Here is a 20,322-nt window from a genome sequence, read left to right as displayed (position 1 = left end):
ACACAACAACAACGGTGTGTTGGCTGGTCCTGGGAGGTGGTTCTGAAGGTGGTGACTGGCTAAGACATAGGAGGGTGGTCAGAGGCTGGAAGAAGGGGTGTCCCTTGGGTCTGTTCCGCCCAAACACTGTTGAAGCAAGAGACAGATCCAGGACCACCGAGGGTCCACCCTTCCTCCCTCCACTCCCTCCTTCCTCTCTTTCTGTCTTGGTACTCTTGTCAAAAATCAATTGATCATAAATATAATGGTTTATTTCTGGACTCTCAATTCTATTATTTTGATCTATGTGCCTATCCTTATGCCAGTACCACATTGTCTTGATTACTATTGCTTTATATTAAGTTTTGAAATTGCTAAGTGTGAGTCTTTCAACTTTGTTCTTTTTCCAAGATTGTCTTATCTATCCCTGGTCCCTTGCAGTCTCATGAGAATTTTAGAACCAGCTTGTTAATTTCTGCAAAAGAGGCAGCTGGAGTATTGACAGGGATTGTATTGAATCTGTAGACCAATTGGGGGAAGTATTGGCATATTAACAATATTAAGTCTTCTGATTCATGAACAAGGGAAGTCTTTTCATTTATTTACTTCTTTAACTTCTTTCATTGATATTTTGTAATTTCCAGTGAATAAACCTTGTACTTCATTTGTTAAATTTATTCCATACCTATGTGTTTTTTTATTCTTTTTAATTCTGTGGTAAATGGAATTAACCTCATTTTTGAATTGTTCAATGCTAGAATATAATCTTTTATTGTATATTGATCTTATAGCCTGTAGCCTTGCTCAACTCATTCATTAGTTCTAATAGTTTAGTGGATTCCTTAGTATTTTCTATAGGTAAGAACATGGCATTTGCAAATAGTTACTTTAGTTCCTCTTTTCTGTTCTGAATTCTTATTCCCTCTCTCCTCCCTCCCTTCTTTCCTTCTTTTTTCCTCCCTCCTTTCCTTCCTTTCTTTCTTGCCATAATGTGCTGGCTAGAACTTCCAGTAATATGTTAAATAAGAGTGGGGACAGTGAATATCACTTATTTTTTCCTGATCTTAAAGGGAAAGCATTCAGTGTTTCACTATTAAGTGTGATGTTAACTATGGGTTTATGTAGATGGCTTTATCAGGTTGAGAAAGTTCCCTTTTATTCCATTTTTACCCTGAAAGGGTGTTGGACTTCGTTGAGTGCTTTCTGCATCTATTGATATGATCATGTGGAGTTTGGTCTTTATTCTATTAATATAGTGTATGACATTGATTAATTTTCATGTTAAACCAAGCTAGCATTCCAGGGATGAGTCCCACTTGGTCATGGTGTCTAATACTTTTAATATGCTGCTAGATTATTGAGGTTTTTTGCATCTATATTCATAAGGAATTTTGGCCTGTAGTCTTTTCTTGGGATTTCCTTGTCTGGTTGTGCTCTCAGGGTAATACTGGCCTCATAATATGAGTTGGGAATGTTGCCCCATCTTCTATTTTTTGGATGAGTTTGTAAATGACTGATATTAGTTCTTCTTTAAATGTGTGTTAGAATTCACCAGACAAGCCATCTGGGTCTGAGTTTTTCTTTCTAGGAAAATGTTTTATTAATAATTCAATCTCTTTACTTATTATAGATCTATTTAGATTTTCTGTTTGCTCTTGAGTCAGTTTTGGTAATTTGTGTCTTTCTAAGAATTTGTCCATTTTGTCTAGGTTATCTAATTTTTGGCATAAAATTGTTCATAGTATTCCCTTACAATCCTTTTTACTTCTTCAGAGTTGGTAGTAATCTCTCTTTTTTATTCCTGATTTTAGTAATTTGGGTCTTCTCTTTTTATTTTGGTCAGTCTAGTTACAGTTTTGTCAATTTTCTTTTTAAATGTTTATTTTCATTTGTTTTCTCTGTTGTTTTTCCATTCTCAATTTTATTTATTACTGCTGTAATCTGTATAACTTCCTTTATTCTGTTTGCTTTGGGCTTAGTTCACTCTTCTTTGTTTTTAAGATGGAAGGTCAGGTTATTGACTTGAGATTTTTTTTCTTTTTTAATGTAGGCATTTATAGCTATTTCCTCTAAATATTACTTTAGCTGCATCACATACTTTTTGGTATATTGAGTTTTCGGTGTCATTCACCTAAATTTTAAACATATTTAGGACTGTGTTGTTTAATTTTCACATGTTTGTGAATTTCCATAATTTCCTTCTGTTATTTATTTCAATTTCATTCCATTGTGGTTGGAGAACACACTTTGCATGATTTTGGTCCTTTAAAAAGTATTAAGGCTTGCTGTATGGTCTGTCCTGGACAGTGTTCCACGTGCACTTGTGTGATGAGTTCAGAGATTTGGGGGCTGATCAAGGAAGGACGGGAGCACGAGATAGCAGTTTGGGCAGCGTTTGGACAGGGTTGCATGAGAGGGAAGTCCTTCACAGTGGAAGGCCTTCCAGAGACAGAGGCCACGTCCAAAGGGGGAAGAGGGGGAGGGAACTCCAGGGAAGAGGGGGATGGGGAGGACGCTGAAGTATCCAGGTGATGCCACTCAGCAGTCAGGTGTAGGGCTCTGAGTCAGCTCTGAAGGGCCGCAGCAGTTGGGGGTCCTTTATAACCACGGGTTTATCTTATCTATGGCTAGCAGATATTGGGTGCAGCTCTGCAGGGTATGTGAAGCAGACAGACTCTAAATGGCTAAAAATATGCTAATTTGGATCTACTTAAAGCAATGGGATATGTAAGAATTTGAATTTGGCTTTGAACTAATGCTGCCAACCGGCTGCGAAGAAGTAAACAACGTAAGGGCCCACATACAGGGGCCAGCTTTGGGCCATTCACTATAAATTTAAGAAACATGTGTATTCTGTTTGGTGGAATGTTCTGAAAATAGATGTCTGTTAGGTCTGGTTGGCTCATCGTGTTGTCCAAATCTTCTATTTCCTTGTTGATCTTCTGCCTGTTTGTTCAACCCATTATTGAAAGTGGCATATTGAAGTCTTACTGTTGGATTGTCCATTTCTTCACTTTGTCCACTCTTTGAACACCCCTCTCACTTTTTCCTTGCCCAGATAATTTCTTATGATAGTACAGGAAGCAGTTCAGCATTCACGCTGGTGGTCTGGCTCTGCTGCGCAGGGGGTATTGTTACTGGTTTGAGGTGGTTTTTAGTTTAATTTTTCTTTTCTAGTCTCGCATCCCAGGCCAGTGCTTACCCTCTGCAAGGCAGGTTTAATGGAACTAGGCCAGGATGTGAGGGCCATGCTATACTTAGAACCTTTCCCCTTTCAATTTCAGCATGATCGTTAGAAGTGTAAAACAGCAAAGAGATTATTATGATCTCCCTATACAACCCCCATTTTTCATTCTGAAAACCAATAAAACACTAACTTATATTTATTAGATATAGGTCAGTATACAATGACCTGGTTTTCCCCTAACATGACATTTTGATGCTTTAACAAAATCAAAAATCAAATGCTTTCCCCTTTTATTCTGGCTTTTGAAACCCCTGCTAAACACAATGTTTTGCCCATCATAGAATTAAGCACTACAAGAAAGTCTCCTTTGTCACATAGAGTGTGAGTGCCAAGCATTTGACACCTAGCTCCCAGTCCCTCCTCACATAACCATGGCAGACACCATCAAGGACATATGTATATCCTTTTCCACTGAAAGTCTGTTCATGACTTTTACCCATGTCTGAGTGCATTGCTTGATTGTTTTACTGTTGAGTTTTGAGTGTTCTTTATATATTCTAGATACAAGTCCTTTGTCAAATATGTGCTTTGCAAGTATTTTCTTTAATCTATAATTAGTCTTTTTATTCTCTTAACATGGTCTTTGTTTTTGAACTTTATGGAGATATAATTGACAAATAAAATAGTAAGGTATTTAAAATGGACAATGTAATAATTTGGTAGCAAAAAATTTACATTTTTAAGAGGTTCATTTGATCATTTTTTCCTTTTATGGACTGTGCTTTTGCAGTTAAATCTAAGAACTCTTTGCCAAGTGTTAGGTTTTGAAATAAATTTATCTTCTGTTGTTTTTTTTTAAAACTTTTATAACTTTACATTTAAATTCATAGTCTACTTTGAGTTAATTTTTGTATGTATTGTGAGATTCAGACTTCTTCCTCCCTATGGGACATCCAAACACTCTAGTACCATCTATTGAGAAGGCTGTCCCTACTCCATTGAATTGCTATTACATCTTTGTCAAAAATTATTTGGGCATATTTGTCTGGATTCATTTTTAGGATCTCTGTTCTGTTCCATTGATCTATGTTATGTATCTGTCCCTCCACCCATAGCACACTGTCTTGATTATTATCCTATCTAATAAAAGAGTAATATGCAAATTGACCGTCACTCCAACACACAAGATGGCTACCCCCATGTGGTCAAAGATGGCTGCCTCCATGTGGACACAAGATGGCCACCACAAGATAGCCAGCAGGTAAGGGCAGTTGGAAGGGACCAGGCCTGCAAGGGAGGGCAGTTGGGGGCGATCAAGCCTGCAGGAGAGGGCAGTTAGGGGTGACCAGGCCTGCAGAGGAGGGAAGTTGGGGGCAACTGGGCCTGCAGGGAAGGACAGTTGGGGGGGGGGGGGGACCCAGGCCTGCAGGGGAGGGCAGTTAGGAGCAATCAGGCTGGCAGGGGAGCAGTTAGGCATCAATCAGGCTGGCAGGGGAGTGGTTAGGGGGTGATCAGGCTGGCAGGAAGAAGTGGTTAGGGGCAATCAGGAAGGCAGGCAGACGAGCAGTTGGGAGCCAGCAGTCCTGGATTGTGAGAGGGATGTCCGACTGCCCGTTTAGGCCCGATCCTGGGACAGTCGGACATCCCTCAAGGGGTCCCAGATTGGAGAGGGTGCAGGCTGGGCTGAGGGACCACCCCACCTCCCTGCACAAATTTCATGCACTGGGTCTCTAGTAGTTAAATAATAAGCCTTAACATTGTGAAGGAAGAATGATTTCTCCCATTTTGGTTTTTCAAAATTATTCTGGCTATTCTAAGGCCTTTCTTTTTTAATACGAATTTTGAAATAGGGCTGGCTGTCCATGTTTACAAAAAAGCTTGCTGAGATTCTGATAGGAATTGTATTAAACCTATAGATTAATTTGAGGAAAATTAACATCTTTACCATGTTGAGTCTTCTAACCTATGAACATGGTATATGTATTTCTCCAATTATGATAGATAGTTGTCTTCTCTGATGTCTTTCATCAGCATTTTGTAATTTTCAGCATACATGCTTTGTTATATCAAAGCATTTTATTTTCTTTGGAGCAATTGTAAATGGTATTGTGTTCTCAAATTTTGATTTCTACTTTGATGTTAGTATATGTAAATACAATTAGTTTTGTGTGTCAATCTTGTATTATTACTAAGTCACTTATTAGTTCTTGGAGTATTTTTTTTGTAGATTCCTAGAGATTTTCTATGTAGATAATCATGCTGTCTATAAATAGATGTTTTATTTTTTTCCTATCCAACGTGTGCCATTTCTTTTTGTTGCCTTATTGCACTGTCTAGAACTTCTAATATGATGTTGAATAAGAGAGAATGGACATCATTGCCTTGTTCCTGAAGCATTCAGTCATTTACCATTAAGCATGAAGTTAGATGTAGGGTTTTCAGTATATAATCTTTGAGAATAGTTTCCTAGTTTACTGAGAGATTTTTATTATGAATGGGTATTGAAATTTGGCAAATGCTTTTTCTTTTGCATCAATTAAGTTGATCATATGATTTTTCCTCTTTAACCGGTTGAAATGGTAGATTACATTGATTAATTTTTTTTAACATGAAAAGTTTTGCCTACCTTGAATAAATCCAATGTGGTTATAGTATATATACTTTTTATACATTGCTGGATTTGGTATGCTAATGTTTTGTTAAGCATTTCTGTGCCTAAGTTCGTAAGAGATGTTGGTCTATATTTTTCTCTTTTTGTGCGTGCTATCTTTGCCTGATTTTGGTAGTAAGGCAATACTAGCCTTATATAATGAGTTGGGAAGCATCCTTTCTTCTATTTTCTGGAAGAGATTATGTAAAACTGGCATTAATTCTTCTTTAAATGTTTGGTAAAATTCTCCAGTAAAATTTCTGGGCCTGAAGATTTCGATTTTTAGTATTATTTTAATGTGAACTCACTTATACTCAGAAGAACAAATGGAGCCCAGGAAGACTGTGTCCAGGAGGGTCTGGAGAAATGTGGATCTCAGTCACTATTGTTTGCTACATGCCTAGGTGTCACCCTCCATGGGTGGGGAATGTCCCACCCGCAGGCCATAGGCCTTATGTATAAGGCCCATGAAATAATTTGTCTGGCCCTGCCAAGGCATTAGGGGTGAGTTAATTAAATGTTTGACCAAATAGAGCAGGCTAATTTTTAAGTTGATCATGTTGTGTGGCCTGCAAATGATGTTATAAATATCCAAATGGCCCTTGAAAGAAAAAAAGTTCCCCACTCCTGCCTTATACTGTGAGCTTCTTGTGCGTAGTCATGTGTTGGGACCTCCTCACTAAGGGTAAGCACTCCATACAGATTACTGAATAAATACATCAATGACGATAGTAGGTGCTCAGTAAATCTTTAGAGTTAATGAGTTAGTTTGTACTTGTACAGTGTGTTTCAAAGGCGAAAAGCACATTATTCCACAATCCAGATGCAGTGACCGCACAAGGGGTACATATGGCTGGATTTACTTTTCAAGATGACCCCCTCCCTTCATCAAGAATATTGAAAACATGATAGTAAACAAGAGTTAAAAGCTAAAAAATCCAGGCTAGCTATCATTTGATGTGAGGAGAGACAGTGACGAATGGAGGGCACTATTAGATAAAATGGATCCTTTTTAACCTTGTGGATTTCAGTATACTGACTTGTGCATGTACACAGAGCCTTAGCTCTTTGTACACTTAGAAAATGCTGCCCAAAAAACTCTTTCAGATTTGTTCTTATACAAAAACTCATTTCTCAAGTTATTTAGGAAAAGAAAGAGGAATTACATGCATAGTAGATATGTAGTTTTCATATCTTTTAACTTTTCTATTTAGGCTGATCCCCTATTTGGGGCATTTTAGCAATTTATTAACAGGTCAAGAATCATGTTAGGAAACTCAGAAACCAATGTCTTCTGATTACTTGCTTCCTTTCTCTAGTAATGAATGACATTCAGGTTCTCATCTGCCTGCAGGAGAAATCTGATAGTTGCAAATATAAATAAGAATAAAATCATGATTAATTCAAGAATAAATGAGCCTTATATATTTGAATCTTCATGCAAAACAAAATGATAAAACAATGTGAAAAATTAAATAAAAACCTAGCTGCTTTTCCCACGCTTGCCTTGTTGTCTCCTAGCCTTATCAAAGATGGGACAGGAAAGTTCAAAGGGAGGCACATATGGCAGGAGGCAGATATTGGAGGGATGTCTCAACTGCTAACTCCTGAACACCTGATTGAAGGAGGCTATGCCAGGCATGGGCTTGCTCCCCACAGCTGAAAGTTTTGCATCCCATTATATGGGCATGTCACTTGGGCTTGTTTGGAAAAGGAGCATTCAAATAGGTCAATTTCTTCCAAATCATCTTTCCAGTAGATTTTGATGCATTGTACATATTTCCCCCTTCTAATCTCTAAATCCTTGGTTTATTGTTTCCTTTCTTTTGTAGTTTATCTACTCTTTCTCTTTTGCCTTTTCCAGTGTCCCTAGTTTCCTGTTCTAAATGTTTAAAATGAGCTGGCCTTGATCCATGAGTGTCCCCTCTCTAGTCTGGTCCATATGTGCCTTGTAGGAAGAGGGAGGGTTGTGTCTTGAGTTTGTTGATTCAGATGAGAAAGAGAGTCAAGTGGCAAGCCAGAGAAAAATGAAAGGGGCTAATAAAATGGTGCAGCCCAAGCTATGGGCTATGGTATTGATTTTTGGTGCCAGAAGAACTTGAAGAGCTGTAGAGAGGTCACAGATGTATATGTTCAGGAAACTTTTAAAGTAAATTGATAAAATGCCATCAGATAAAGGCTTCACATGAACACCACTAAAAATTGCAGATTTTCTGGGATAGTCTTGCTCTCATTGCCTATACTTATCCTAATATATAAAAACCCAGGGTCTGTAACATCCAAAATGACCGAAGGCTCGAACAACCGGAAGTCAGTGTTGGGTTGCCGTGGCAACCCAGCACTGACTGCAGTGGCTGTGGGAGCCCGGACCCAGCACTGACTGCCAAGGGGGCTGCGGATTAGGCCGGAAGAGAGGTCTGGAGAGACAAGCAGGGTCTGAACCGTAGCCTCCATGGCAGCTGTTGGTCAGCACTTGCCTCTCTCTTTCACTCCAGGCCTGGCCAGCAGCCATGCCTCTCTTTCTCTTGGGCCTCCACGGGGGCTGCTGATCAGCCCCACCTCCACTGGGGCTGCTGATCAGGCCTGTTGATAGGCCCGAAGATGCTGATTGGCATAGAAATTGACCAATCAGAACCAAATTTGGGTGAAATGTGAGGAGCCAATGGCTGCATAGGAGGTGGAGCTTTTGACACTGACTGGCATAGAAACTGACCAATCAGAACCAAATCTGGGTGAACTGTAAAGGCAGAACCTAAGGTGGGGGCTGAGGAGGGGTTTTAAGGGCAACAGCTGTTTGGTGTAAGGTGTAAGAAAGCGGTTCAATTTTTTAATGACCGGTTTGGCAGTATAGTGCATATGGCTGGCTATCAGTCCAGATATAGGGATTATGTATTTTTGTCTGCCAAGAGCATCTCCTCCTGATGAAAGAGGCTTTCCCCCCCTCCCCCATTTAAGCAATCCTATCCTATATAATTTATCTATACTGCTAAAAGGGTAATATGCTAATTAGACTGGGTCAACCCACCATCTGACTTCCTTCCAGACAAAGGCATGGTGGTGGGGGCCGAGGCAGAGGCTGTTAGGGGCCATCAGGCCGGCAGGGAAGGGCAGTTGGGGGAAATGAGGCAGGCAGGCAGAGGCAGTTAGGGGCGATCAGGCAGGCAGGCAGAGAGGTTAGGGGCGATCAGTCAGTCAGGCAGAGGGGTTAGGGGCAATCAGGCAGGCAGGCAGGTGAGTGGTTAGGAGCCAGTGGTCCCAGATTGCAAGAGGGATGTCTGACCGCTGGTTTAGGGGTCCCCGATTGGAGCAGGTGCAGGCTGGGCTGAGGGAACCGCCCCCCCGCCCCCCGCATGAATTTTGTGCATCAGGCCATTAGTACTTTGTGTAATTAGCAATGATCTAATCTAATAATAGAGGAATATGCAAATTTGTCTGTTACAGGATCACATCACGACCAGATCGGCAGGCTGCATCCCCGCCCTCTGCTCAGGCAGTTGCAAGGCCGGGGGTAGGATAGGATATGATAGGAGGGGATAAGAAAGGAGAGAAAGAGGAAGGTAGGCCTGCATGCAGACAGGCCGAGAGGAGAAACAGAAATACAGAAAGGAAACAAGAAAAAGATGCAGGAATGAAAAAGGGAAGGAAACTGCACACGGAAAGGGGTGGTGACCACAGGGGGGCAGAGCAGGTGTGCCCGGCGAAGGGAGGAGCGCAGGTGGTGCGGAGCGGGGAGCCCCGCCCAGTCACAGGAGAAGGGCGGTGGCAGCCATTGGCGGGGAGGCGCCCACGGGTCCGGGACGGAGTGGAGGACAGTCCGAGGCCTTCTGGGTGGAGGCGCTCCTGCTTTGCGGCAGCAGCACCCAGACCACGTGGGCCTGGGCCACCCTCACTGGGCCGAGTGTCCCGGGCAGGGAATGGGAGCAGGACAGCGGCAGGGAGGCCAGGGAAGGGGGGGCAGTGAACACCTGGCTGGGGCTGAGCCCTGGGCTGGGGGTTAACGCTCCCCCCGTCCCCTGAACGAAAGCTTTAAGAAGGGAAGGAGGGAGGGAAGGACTTTATAAAGGAGTCAGTAGAGAGCAGGGTTAAAGAAGGAAAGAGGATGTATGAGTGAACTGTAGGAGCTATAATGAAAATCAAGTACAGTTGTGTACTGGGGACAGATTTTAAAAGTAGGAGTCAGAAAAGAAAAAAGATAAATGATAGTGAATAACTAGGCAGGTAGATAGATAAGATACTAAAACAGTGGAAGTAAGTAGAGAAGAATGTGGATGAGAGAGAAAGAGGGAGGGAAGAAAAATTTTAAAGGAGAGCCGGTTGAGCTTAAAAGGAGAATGGGAAGAAGGAAGAAATGGGGGAGGGAGCAAAGCAGGTCCAAGGGAGGAAGTGAAGAAAAAAATTAAGGTGGGAAGGAAGGAAAAGGGGAGGAGGGCAGGGGTAAAGATAAAGGAAAGAAGGAATGTGGGGAGGGAAGGAGGGTAGGAGAAAGATGGGAAGAAGGATGATGGAACAGAAGTAGGAAATAAGGAGGAAAGAAAAGTTTATAAATGATGAGTCAGTAGGAAAAAGTGTTACATAAAGGAGAGAGAAAAATTGTGTGAGAGGGAGAAGCCAATAAGGAAGTCAAATACAATTGTGTGTGAAGGGGATAAGAAAAAAAAAAAAGTTAATAGGGGCAACCAGGCCAGCAGGGGAGGGCAGTTAGGGGGATCAGGCAGGCAGGCAGAGTGGTTAGGGCAGGCAGGCAGGTGAGCGGTTAGCAGCCAGAGGTACCGGATTGAGAGAGGGATGTCCAACTGTCAGTTTAGGCCCAATCCCCCTAACTGGCAGTTGGACATCCCCTGAGGGCTCCCAGATTGGAAAGTGTGCAGGTCGGGCTGAGGGACGCCCCCCCCTCCCCCCGCCCCCCCCCCCACACACACGAATTTTGTGCACTGAGCCTCTAGTAGATATATAATTGTAATCGTGATTATTTATTTTCTTTCTCTCCCTCATGTAAACTCTATAAGAACAAGGACTAAAGTATCCCTGCCACTTAGAACAGGGCCAGGCACATAGCAGATGCCCAGTAAATACTTGTTGAGTAAATGAGTGCCACCAGGTTTCTAAAATCCACTTCCAGGTAGAATAGAAGATAGAATTTGTCCTTTGAAAGGCCTGAGTTTCAGCTCTGCCCCTCTGAGCCATGCTCTCCAACCCTTCTGAGCCTGTCTCCTCACGTATTTAACAGAATTTCTCTGGAGGCTCCCAAATAATGAAGTATTTGGAAGGACATTTTATGGATGCCTGTCCTTCTTTTAAAAAAATATTTATATTGACTTCAAAGAGGAAGGGAAAGGGAGATAGAAACATCAATGATGAGAATCATTGACTGTTTCCTGCACGCCTCCTACTGGGGATCAAGCCCACAACCCTATGATTTCCAGGTTCATAGGCCAATACTCAACTACCGAGCAACACTGGCCAGGCTGCCCTTTTAATGTTGGTTTTTCACCCTCCCCGCCCTCCCCCCCCTTATCTTCCAATGGGCACTTCAAATCATGGCTCTTTATCTGAGGGTTAAAGTGGGGAAGGAACTAACAATTTTTGCAATGGTTACTCTTTTTCGTTATGCAAATCTCTGGGAATGAGAAGGACAACAGTAGAGGCAATGAACCTTAGGGTTTCGAGCAGTGCTGCCACATGGCTGCAGCTGAACTGCTGAGAAGGGGCAAGAGCAGGAGAGTTCTCTGCAGAGGCTGTCAATCTCCGCCTCCCTGCAGGCTCCAGTGTAAACATCTGTACAAAGATGTGAGGCATAGGCGGGAGCCCAGTGCCGCCACGGGGAGACACTTCCTGTGTCACTTAAGAGACAGATACTTCAAACTGTGGGAAGGCTGGATCTCAGGAGAAAGGAGGTGACCACTCTTATACAACTCCTACTAAAAAGACCACGACAAGTAGGTAGAACAGGGTGTAAAGTTTATATACAAGAATATAATGTTTATCTGAAATATTTACAATGTTGGTTAAAGCAATATTTTTACAACTTTTTCAGGTCAACTACTATGTATATTACAGGTAAGCTACAATGGTTTCACTTGCAACAATAAGAAAAAAATGTTTTAAACAAAGCTTAAAGTACTCAGGCCAATTACAAAACGTGTCTGTTGTGCCCTTTATTCGAAGAAATCGTGCTATGATGGATAATGTGCTTTTTATAAATGGAAGCACTCTACCTGGAAATGCAGTGTGTGCTGCAGTTAAGTTCACGAGGGTGTAAAATGTCAAGTGAATGGTTAGGCGCTGAGTCTCAGGCCTCAGGCCGGAGCTGAGAGATGTTGAGATAACAGCCAGCTTTATCCCAACCTGGTTTCTGACCCACAACACTTGGGGCCACATACCAAAACGAAGCTATTTGTACGTTATGGCAACCTCAGCAGAACGTGAAAATCAGGTGACCCGAACCAAACAGGGAAACATGAGAATCAGACCCAAGTCACAGTTGTATCTACTCAAAACTAGCTTTAAAGTGAGCTATCTTAAAACTTCATAAAAATATGCAAGGTTTTATTACTTTGAATATTTCTACAATACTCGGGTGGGTTTTCCTTTACGTGAAAATAGGTATCCATTCCCGAGGCCTCTAAGGGCCTTATAACTCAGGAAATGCTGGGGGTGCAAATGTGCAAAAGGCAGGGATGCTGCTCCAGGCTGGGGCCGGAGCTGCAGGGACTGTGCTCGGGACAGGAGAGCTGAGGCCTCCGGGTGGATGTGGTCAGCCGAGCCCTGGGGCTGGCCTGTCGGAAGCAACCGGGACGCCCAAACTAGCACTGCAGCTTGCGGATGCTGCGGGAGATGCGCTTGAACTCTCTCTGCCCCTTCTGCCACCGCTTCACGGAGGTGATCACCAGCTCCCCGCCCAGTTTCTGTCCCATGACCAGGTAGGGCGCATTGATGTCATTCATCTCCTCGCAGGTGCACTGCAAGCTGTCTTTGAGCCACAGCACCGACTTCTTCAGGTCCCTTTCGGACACCCCGTTCAGCTTGTAAATGGTCTTGCTCTTGGTCTCCAGGATGATTTTCGTGTCTCTGTTGATGTAGGTTATCTCCTTCACTTTTATTTTCAGTGCTACCAAGAGGGGATGGAATCACTCGAGTTATAATGAGGGAATACAGGATAGACTGGGAGCTCCCTCGCCCCATTCTACTGCATTTTGGTGTGACCAGGCGTGGGGGATGGAGGAAGAGCTTCCTTGAGCTGAGGGACTGTCAGGGGCTGTGCGAAGGGGGTTGGGAGCTGGGGGCAGCAGGTGCTCCATTTCTAAAGCCTCAAAGGGCCCTAGCCAGTTTGGCTCAGAGGATAGGGCGTTAGCCTGTGGACTAAAGGGTCCCAGGTTCGATTCTGGCCAAGGGCACATGCCCAGGTTGCGGGCTTGATCCCCCACCCAGCAGGGGACGTGCAGGAGGCAGACAATCAATGAATCTCTTTCTCATTGATGTTTCTCTCTATCTCTCTCCCTTCCTCTCTGAAATCAATAAAAAATATATATATTAAAGCCTCAAAGGGTTTGCCTTGTACTTTGTTTCAAATCAAAACTCCTTCTGTGAGACTCATTTGACTTTCCTAGCCCGACTAGTGTTTGTGTGTAGGTCGCACGTGGTTTGTGTTCTGCTCTCAACAAAGGACTTCCCCTATTGGAAACGTCAGCATGAAAAGAAATGCCTGACTCTTAGGTGAAACGTGATCTTCTGTGGCTGTACACTTTAAACTCAATTAATTAGGTCGGATAGGTTTTTGGACAAACCTGTAAGGAAATTATATCACACAATCATTGTTTTCTAAAGAACAGACTACAGGGAAGGAGAGATGATCTTACAGCTGCATTTGATTTGGTAAAGTAACTAGGAGAAAAATATCCAAGACTCTTTTTAAGAGCACATGTTTAGCTGTAAAAGTGTTTTTCTGAAGACCTCATCCTCATATGCTATCATTTGCCTGTCCAAGGCCAGGGCGTTTACAGATCATGTATGTACTGTTTCCAAAATGGATATTGGACTCATTAGAATGCTAAGACCAAAAGTAAGTGGTTTACATAAAAGACACATTTTATAGTCATAAACAGCATGCTTTGGGACAGAAAACCCTGCAAACATACATGGTGGAATTCCATTTCAAGAATTCATGAAGGCAGAGAAAGGACAGAATTTTAAGGTTGGAAGAAATCATCCAGTTAAAAATCTCCTGTTGGCACATGAAGAATCTGAATTCCAGAGAAATGGAGTGACTTACACAAGGTCACCCAGTTGGGTAGTGTCCTGGCTGAGCCGAGTTTTCAGAACGCCGGTTCCCAAACCTCCTAGAACACCAGTGTGGTCTCATAAGGCAACTTCCAGTTTCTTGCCCTGGTTGGAGCATTAACTCACCCAACTGAATGTACCCTAAGACCTTGGTGCCACTGACAACTGTTCTGTATAGAATGTACAAGTCTAACGTCCTGACTTTGACGGCGTTTGAGTCATCGTAGTAATAGAGGAAGAGTATTGTGTGTATGTGAGCATCACTGCTTCGGCGGTTTCTTTCTATCTCAGAAAGAGAATTTGACTAAGATGGGTGTGTTTTTTTTGGCAACTGGAAAATGACCAAAGCTCAGCCAGGTAAATCAAGGACACTGTGACTTAGCCAACCATGTTTTTGTCTGATACACCTCTGAACCATCCCACTGAGTTCTCAGGGTTTATGAGACGTATATCATGGAATAAGTCACATGCTCCTGTGGCCTCTGTATAAGGTGTGGGGGTGGGGACGACATATGGTGAGAGCAGTGATTACAGAGAGCATGTGTAAATTTCGCCTGGTCAAATTAAACATTCTTGAGCTCCAAACATTAAAAAAATCATCACTTTGACCCAGAGGGAACATTTATCACTCATGTTTCTCTAGCTTTAAAATAGCCAACACTGCAAAAGATTACCCCGGGGAAACATCAGGCCCTTCCCCCCTGGATTCTCAGCTGGGACCGAATATAGGGAATTAAAATCCCAGAACAACGTTTCCTGCCCTGGAAGATGACAATGGGGATACGAGATGTGATAATCACCATCCAATTCAACAACGGGTTATATGCAAAAGCAGATGGTTGGGCCTTTGTTTCTTCACCAGTACTTTCAGCTCTGAAATAGGGTTGGAGACTGTTTTTCTACATTTCCCCTGTCCTTCAGGTGTGCAATGGGGAAAGAGTGTGATGTTAAATACATCAGATTTTTATCCTTGTTCCTTCTACCATTCCATTACTTCCCCAAAGCACAGAGGTGATATAGAATACTGCTTATAAACCAGGGGTATATAATGTACTTCCTGTAGGGTAGGTTCATTAGCCCTTTTGGGACAAAAATGAACGTGGGGAAATAGAAAACAAAGCTTGTGAGGTATCTACATGTGTGGTACTTTAAATGTAATGACTTATATGTTGTCTTGAAAGGCTTTTTCCTTTAAGGAGAGAGAACACTAGCACTACCCACTCCTCCCCCATTTTTTTGGCCGTCTTGACAGAGCATCCTTAGGAAGGTCTTGTGTGTGTGTCTGCATGTCTCCTAAATTGGCTGTTTTGGAGCCCCATAATATAACCAACATTTTCATGGAAGTCAGGAGGGAGATCTGGATTAAATCTAGTTGCAAAGGACATAAGCTGTCAGAAGAAGATATAAGCTTTAATATATATTTTATTAAAATTATATTTTCCTCTCTTGCCCTTAATCACATCTGGTAGCGTAAAGCTAGGAACTGTGTTGATTAAGACCCTGGAGATTTGGGATTGCTGTCGCCCACATGCCAGGCCTTGAGAGTTGTATATATTTGAATATACACCTATGAAACACCATCATCCCACTTGTGGCTCTTGCAGAGGGGAAGGACTGGTTGGGACAGAGTTGCCTCCTCTCTTTGTCCCTTCCTTGGCATGGGACTCTTCTCCCAAAGCTGTGTCCTCTGGTTGTTCTCAGCTAAGGGTAAACCCAGGACACCTACTGGGAGAGACTTGGGGTTATAAGGAGCAGGGTTAGGAGTATCTCCAGAGTTTCAGGGACCCGACTCAACCTGAGATTTCTGGGGGCGGGGGGGGGGGGGCACTTCTCAACAGTGGGAGCTGGAGTGATTTCTCTGTCTCAAGTACTTTGTTGAGGATGTAGAATTAGTAATACAGACCTGTTAGAGGCCACTATTGTTTGATAGAGCAGGGATCACATCTGTTTACCAGTAAGTTTAGCCTTCTGCCTCAATGAATGCTTCTAAGGGGTAGCAACTACTTAAACGCATCCAAAGGTGCCTGCTTTGGGAATGGGATGAAGGCTAGAACGCCTCAGGAGTCTGAGGGAAGTTCTTGGCCAGTCCCAACTTTGAATCTGGCATTGACCCCGTGTCTAGCTGGGCTCCTCACTCACCCTGGAGGCCTGAGGACAGCAGATAAGGTGCTGACTGAGTCCTGCGTGGACGGTCTCCAACCGCCTTCCCTCTTTTAATATTCTCTTACGGGTAGCGATTTACACTCTATGAACTTGAGTAACATATCACACATTATTTATTGTCCCCAAGCACCATGTCCTCAGGGATCGTTCATGTATCTTGCCTAGTAAATTCCTGAGCTTTATTTCTTCTTTTTAAATTTAAGGAATCCCTCCTCCAATTATTAACCAGTATCCTGGATATAGTCACTGATGGTTATGAATACAATAAGAATATTTTAGTTTGGCGCTGGACTAAATTTTTATTTGTGGCCAACTTAATGCCTTCAATGTGTGTGGCTGGGGCTAATATTTATGTTTCCATCCCCGGTGCACATGTCAAGTGTCGGAAAGACCCCATGGCCCAGGATAAGGCTTGCTGGCAAGAAAAAGCCCAAGTGAAATGAAAACATGCCATTGAAAATTAATAATCTGAATAATTCTCATGAATTGATTATTGCTTAGCAGAACAATAAGACTCATCTGAAAAGATACAACTCATTATAAGATTATTACACAGGGAGGAAACTAGGAGAGAGCAAGTTAGATGACTTTAGGAAAGGTGCACGGGTGGCATTGGTATTTTACATCTGCATGATGTGCACCTTACGTTTTACTGGTAAATAAAACTTTTGAATGTTTTCTTGTTGGTGGTGTATTACTTACCAAAATCATTTTTACAAAGAGTTTCCATTATGTCGTTGTCATCCTCGTTTTTATTTTTGCAGGCTTCACAGACCTTTGGAGCTAGAAAGGTGAAAATTGAGTAAGTTTGCTTAAAAGGGAACAGCAGGTGGCGTTTGCAAACAACTCAAAGGGGCTTACCCAGGCAAGAGTAGCGGGACCCCAGCTTCTGTCTCCTTTAAAAAAGAAGGACCAGTCGTTCGTTCCTAAGGAAGTCTCCACGCCTCCTATTTTCTGATGGACAAAAATGCCCATGTGCTCTGCTTAATGCATGGTGAATCCCAAAGAAAAAGGGCGCGTGGGGCAGAGTGTGCAGGCTTTTTAGTTCTTTCTCCCCACCTCTGGGACAAACTCAGTCTCTGAAAGAGTTGTTCCCAAAGCCTCTCTGAGGAGAAAGCACCAGAAGACTCTTGAGAGATTTTGGAAAACCAACCACAAACGATGGCCAAAAGACTGACTTTCTCGGCTGTAGGACACCAGTGCAACCGGTCTCTGCTGGGCTCGGAGTAGAGCTCTGTGTCTCAGGAGAGGCATTTCAAGATGTTTTTAAGACTGCACCGGCGAAGGTGGCTAGTGGTGTAAGGGTCACCTAGGGGCTCGTTCCCACCGTGGAAACACCTTGGGAAGCACAACAGCCTGCTCTAACCGGTTCTGTATCACCTGGAGCTTTCTGCCAGGTTTGTGCTCCAGTTAGGCAACATTTATTTCGTTTTTATCTTTGTCCCTTGGGGAAGGTTCTTCTTGCTCTTCTTTGTTTGTTTCAAATGCTCAAAAACAAACTCATAAAACAAAAACCAGCCAACCAAACTACAAAGCAGCTTTTCCTGAAGCTTACCAACACCGAGGCCAACTGCCTCTGGGGTCTGACCCCACCTAGGAATGTGCAGGAGCACAAAGATCAGAGAGCCTACTGACGGCTCTTCTAAAACAGTTTGATTTCCTGGGAAAAGGAAAAAAACAACAACGAAAAAGGAAAGAACATTTCTCCATTTATAAGTGTTCTGTCTTTAAAACTTAGGTGAAATTTGATTTTCATGAATATGAAATGGAATGTTCATAGAAAAAAACTTTAGGTGATTCATGACAGAACAGTTATTTATCAAATTAGAAAAATGGCAGAGCCCATTTTGAAGACCTCCTAAACTTCTATTTTGAAGAGAGAAAGTGGCTTTTGGGAGAAAGGTAGTGCATAATGTCGGTGCTGATAGTGGGAAGAAATAAACAAAAGCAACACACATAAAACTGCCCTTACCTCCCCTCACTCAAACAAAATGAAACATTTCCAATTAGGAGCTCTAGGAATGTATATAAAATGTTACTAACCTGTATTGGTTGGTCTGTGGTGTATGTTGGACAAATGTTTGAAATATGCCAAACATTTGCAATAAATTAGAAATCTAACCAATAAGATGATTGCGCACTCAGGGTGCCTGCCAGGAAAGATTGCTAAGCAACTTTGCATTTTCTTTAACTAATGATGGCTGTAGGAAAACAATTAGAGATGGAAAGGGAGCTGCTGCCGGAGCCCTGAGAGGGATTAGGAAGCCCCCTTCCCCTCCCAGGGGGTACCTAAGCCAGTGCAGACTCACTGTGTATGTTTTGCTTTCAGGAAAAATATCAAGAGCCCATGAGGTTTTCATTGCTTTGATGGTTTTTTGCACAGGAACTCCCCCTGTTTTCTAAAAACTTGGGAAACTCCTTTTTTGCATGGCTAATGAAAACCACTCCTAAGATAAAAGCTGATTTGTGATAGAAAATGATTCCTGGAGATTCCCTTCATGCCCTCTTCCTCGGACACCTGAGCAGTTGTAACCAGTGCTCAATTTTCAACACGCAGAGCCAGATGCTCACCAACTCCTCCACACAGGACCCCTTCCAAGCCCCCCACTCCCCTGGTTGCAAAAATAATTTTATATCATAAGGAAAAGATGCCGTTCAGTTATTCATTTTTCTTTTCTTTTTTAACTGTCCCTAAGAAAGGTATACCTGGAATAACTCGGGAGGGGAATGAGAGTCGTGTGTGTGTGTGTGTGTGTGTGTGTGTGTGTGTGTGTGTGTGTATCTAAAATTTGTCACAATGACACATTAAGGCAAGGAGAGCGTCCGCCCCGCTAGGTCCGGCACCGCAGGAGGGGACGCATCGGGATGTGGGGCGGGGACCTCGGAATTTCCTCCGGAAAAGTCTTAGAAAAGCTCAGAGGGAGGGAATAAAGGGGAAGGCTTACCTTCTTCGGTGGCCGGCAGGAGATGGTCGCTGCTAGCGAGGGGGATGCAGAGGTCGTTGTCCTGGGGGAAACGATCACACTCGAGCATGTCGGGCCAGGGGAAGCCGAAGGCGGACATGACTGGAGCGCAGCGGTCCTTCACCTGTACACAGAGCGAGTGGCAGGGCTGGATGATTTCGTCCAGGTCGTCGAGGCACACGGGGGCAAAGAGCGAGCACAGGAACTTCTTGGTGTCCGGGTGGCACTGCTTCATGACCAGGGGGATCCAGGCGCCCGCCTGCTCCAGCACCTCCTTCATGGTCTCGTGGCCCAGCAGGTTGGGCAGCCGCATGTTCTGGTACTCGATGCCGTGGCACAGCTGCAGGTTGGCCGGGATGGGCTTGCAGTTGCTGCGCTTGTAGGAGAAGTCGGGCTGGCCGAAGAACAGCCCGCGCGCCGAGCCCAAGCAGCAGTGCGAGGCGAGGACCAGCAGCAGCAGCGAGCCGGGGCCCTGCGGCATCGTGGGCGCGCGACCCCGGGGGCGGGAGGAGCGGAGCGGGGGAGGCGCGAGGCGGCCGCGGCCGGAGCTGGTCCCGGGCCCGCTGCTCGCTCGCTCGGCGCGGCTCCGGGGCCTGGAAAGTGGGCGGCGGGACGGCCGGGGCGCAGAGAGGCCGGGCGTGGGCAGGACTGCGCGGGCGAGGACCTCTCCGCTCGGCTTCGTGCTGCAAGCCCGGGCTCGGCTCCGGGGGGCTCCGACCCGGGGAAGCAGTGTGTGCAACTGCTGGGGCCCAGCCAGAGTTTTCTTGGCCTTTTTAATGCAAATCTGGAGGCGGGGGGAGCAAGGGAGGAGCCAGTGGAGAGTAATCTGAGGAGGGTTGGTCACTGCTCACTGGGTCTGGGTTTTCCTTTGAGAATGCCCCTGTTGCGCTCCCTGGAAGGGAATGCTGGCCGCCCCCACACACCCCTATAGGTGCGGCCGAGCGCGCGCCCACGGATTGCTTTAAACTGCAAACAAATAGACCAGCCCGGCAGCTGCGCCCCAACAGTGAGCGTGCGGGGCGCGGGCTGCGAGAGATCGGGGACCCCGGGGACGCGATGGGCGGCCTTGCCTCCAGGTCCCGGCGGAAATGCACTCAGCGCCT

At 44.3% G+C, this 20,322-nt stretch overlaps 1 protein-coding gene across 1 annotated transcript; it reads right to left on the bottom strand.

Annotated features, from left to right (window-relative positions):
- Positions 1-11,769: 11,769 nt before the first annotated feature.
- On the bottom strand, positions 11,770-19,990 carry SFRP2 (secreted frizzled related protein 2). Its single transcript, XM_079770314.1, has 3 exons — positions 19,202-19,990; positions 16,959-17,039; positions 11,770-12,924 (listed from the first exon to the last, which is right to left on the bottom strand). Exons 1-3 carry the CDS (start codon positions 19,698-19,700, stop codon positions 12,620-12,622), a joined length of 885 nt encoding a protein of 294 aa, XP_079626440.1. The 5' UTR covers positions 19,701-19,990; the 3' UTR covers positions 11,770-12,619.
- Between the last annotated feature and the right edge of the window lie 332 nt (positions 19,991-20,322).

The sequence above is a fragment of the Cnephaeus nilssonii genome (genome assembly GCF_951640355.1).
Source record: "Cnephaeus nilssonii genome assembly, chromosome: 5".
NCBI classification, from domain to species: Eukaryota; Metazoa; Chordata; class Mammalia; order Chiroptera; family Vespertilionidae; genus Cnephaeus; species Cnephaeus nilssonii.
This window is presented reverse-complemented; position numbering and strand designations above follow the sequence as displayed.

Coding starts and splice junctions, on each gene's coding strand:
- SFRP2 (XM_079770314.1), bottom strand. CDS start 19,700: ATGCCGCAGGGCCCCGGCTCGCTGCTGCTGCTGGTCCTCGCCTCGCAC. Junction 17,040..19,201: donor CCTGCCGGCCACCGAAGAAG/GTAAGCCTTCCC, acceptor TCACCTTTCTAG/CTCCAAAGGTCTGTGAAGCC. Junction 12,925..16,958: donor TCTTTGTAAAAATGATTTTG/GTAAGTAATACA, acceptor CCCTCTTGGTAG/CACTGAAAATAAAAGTGAAG.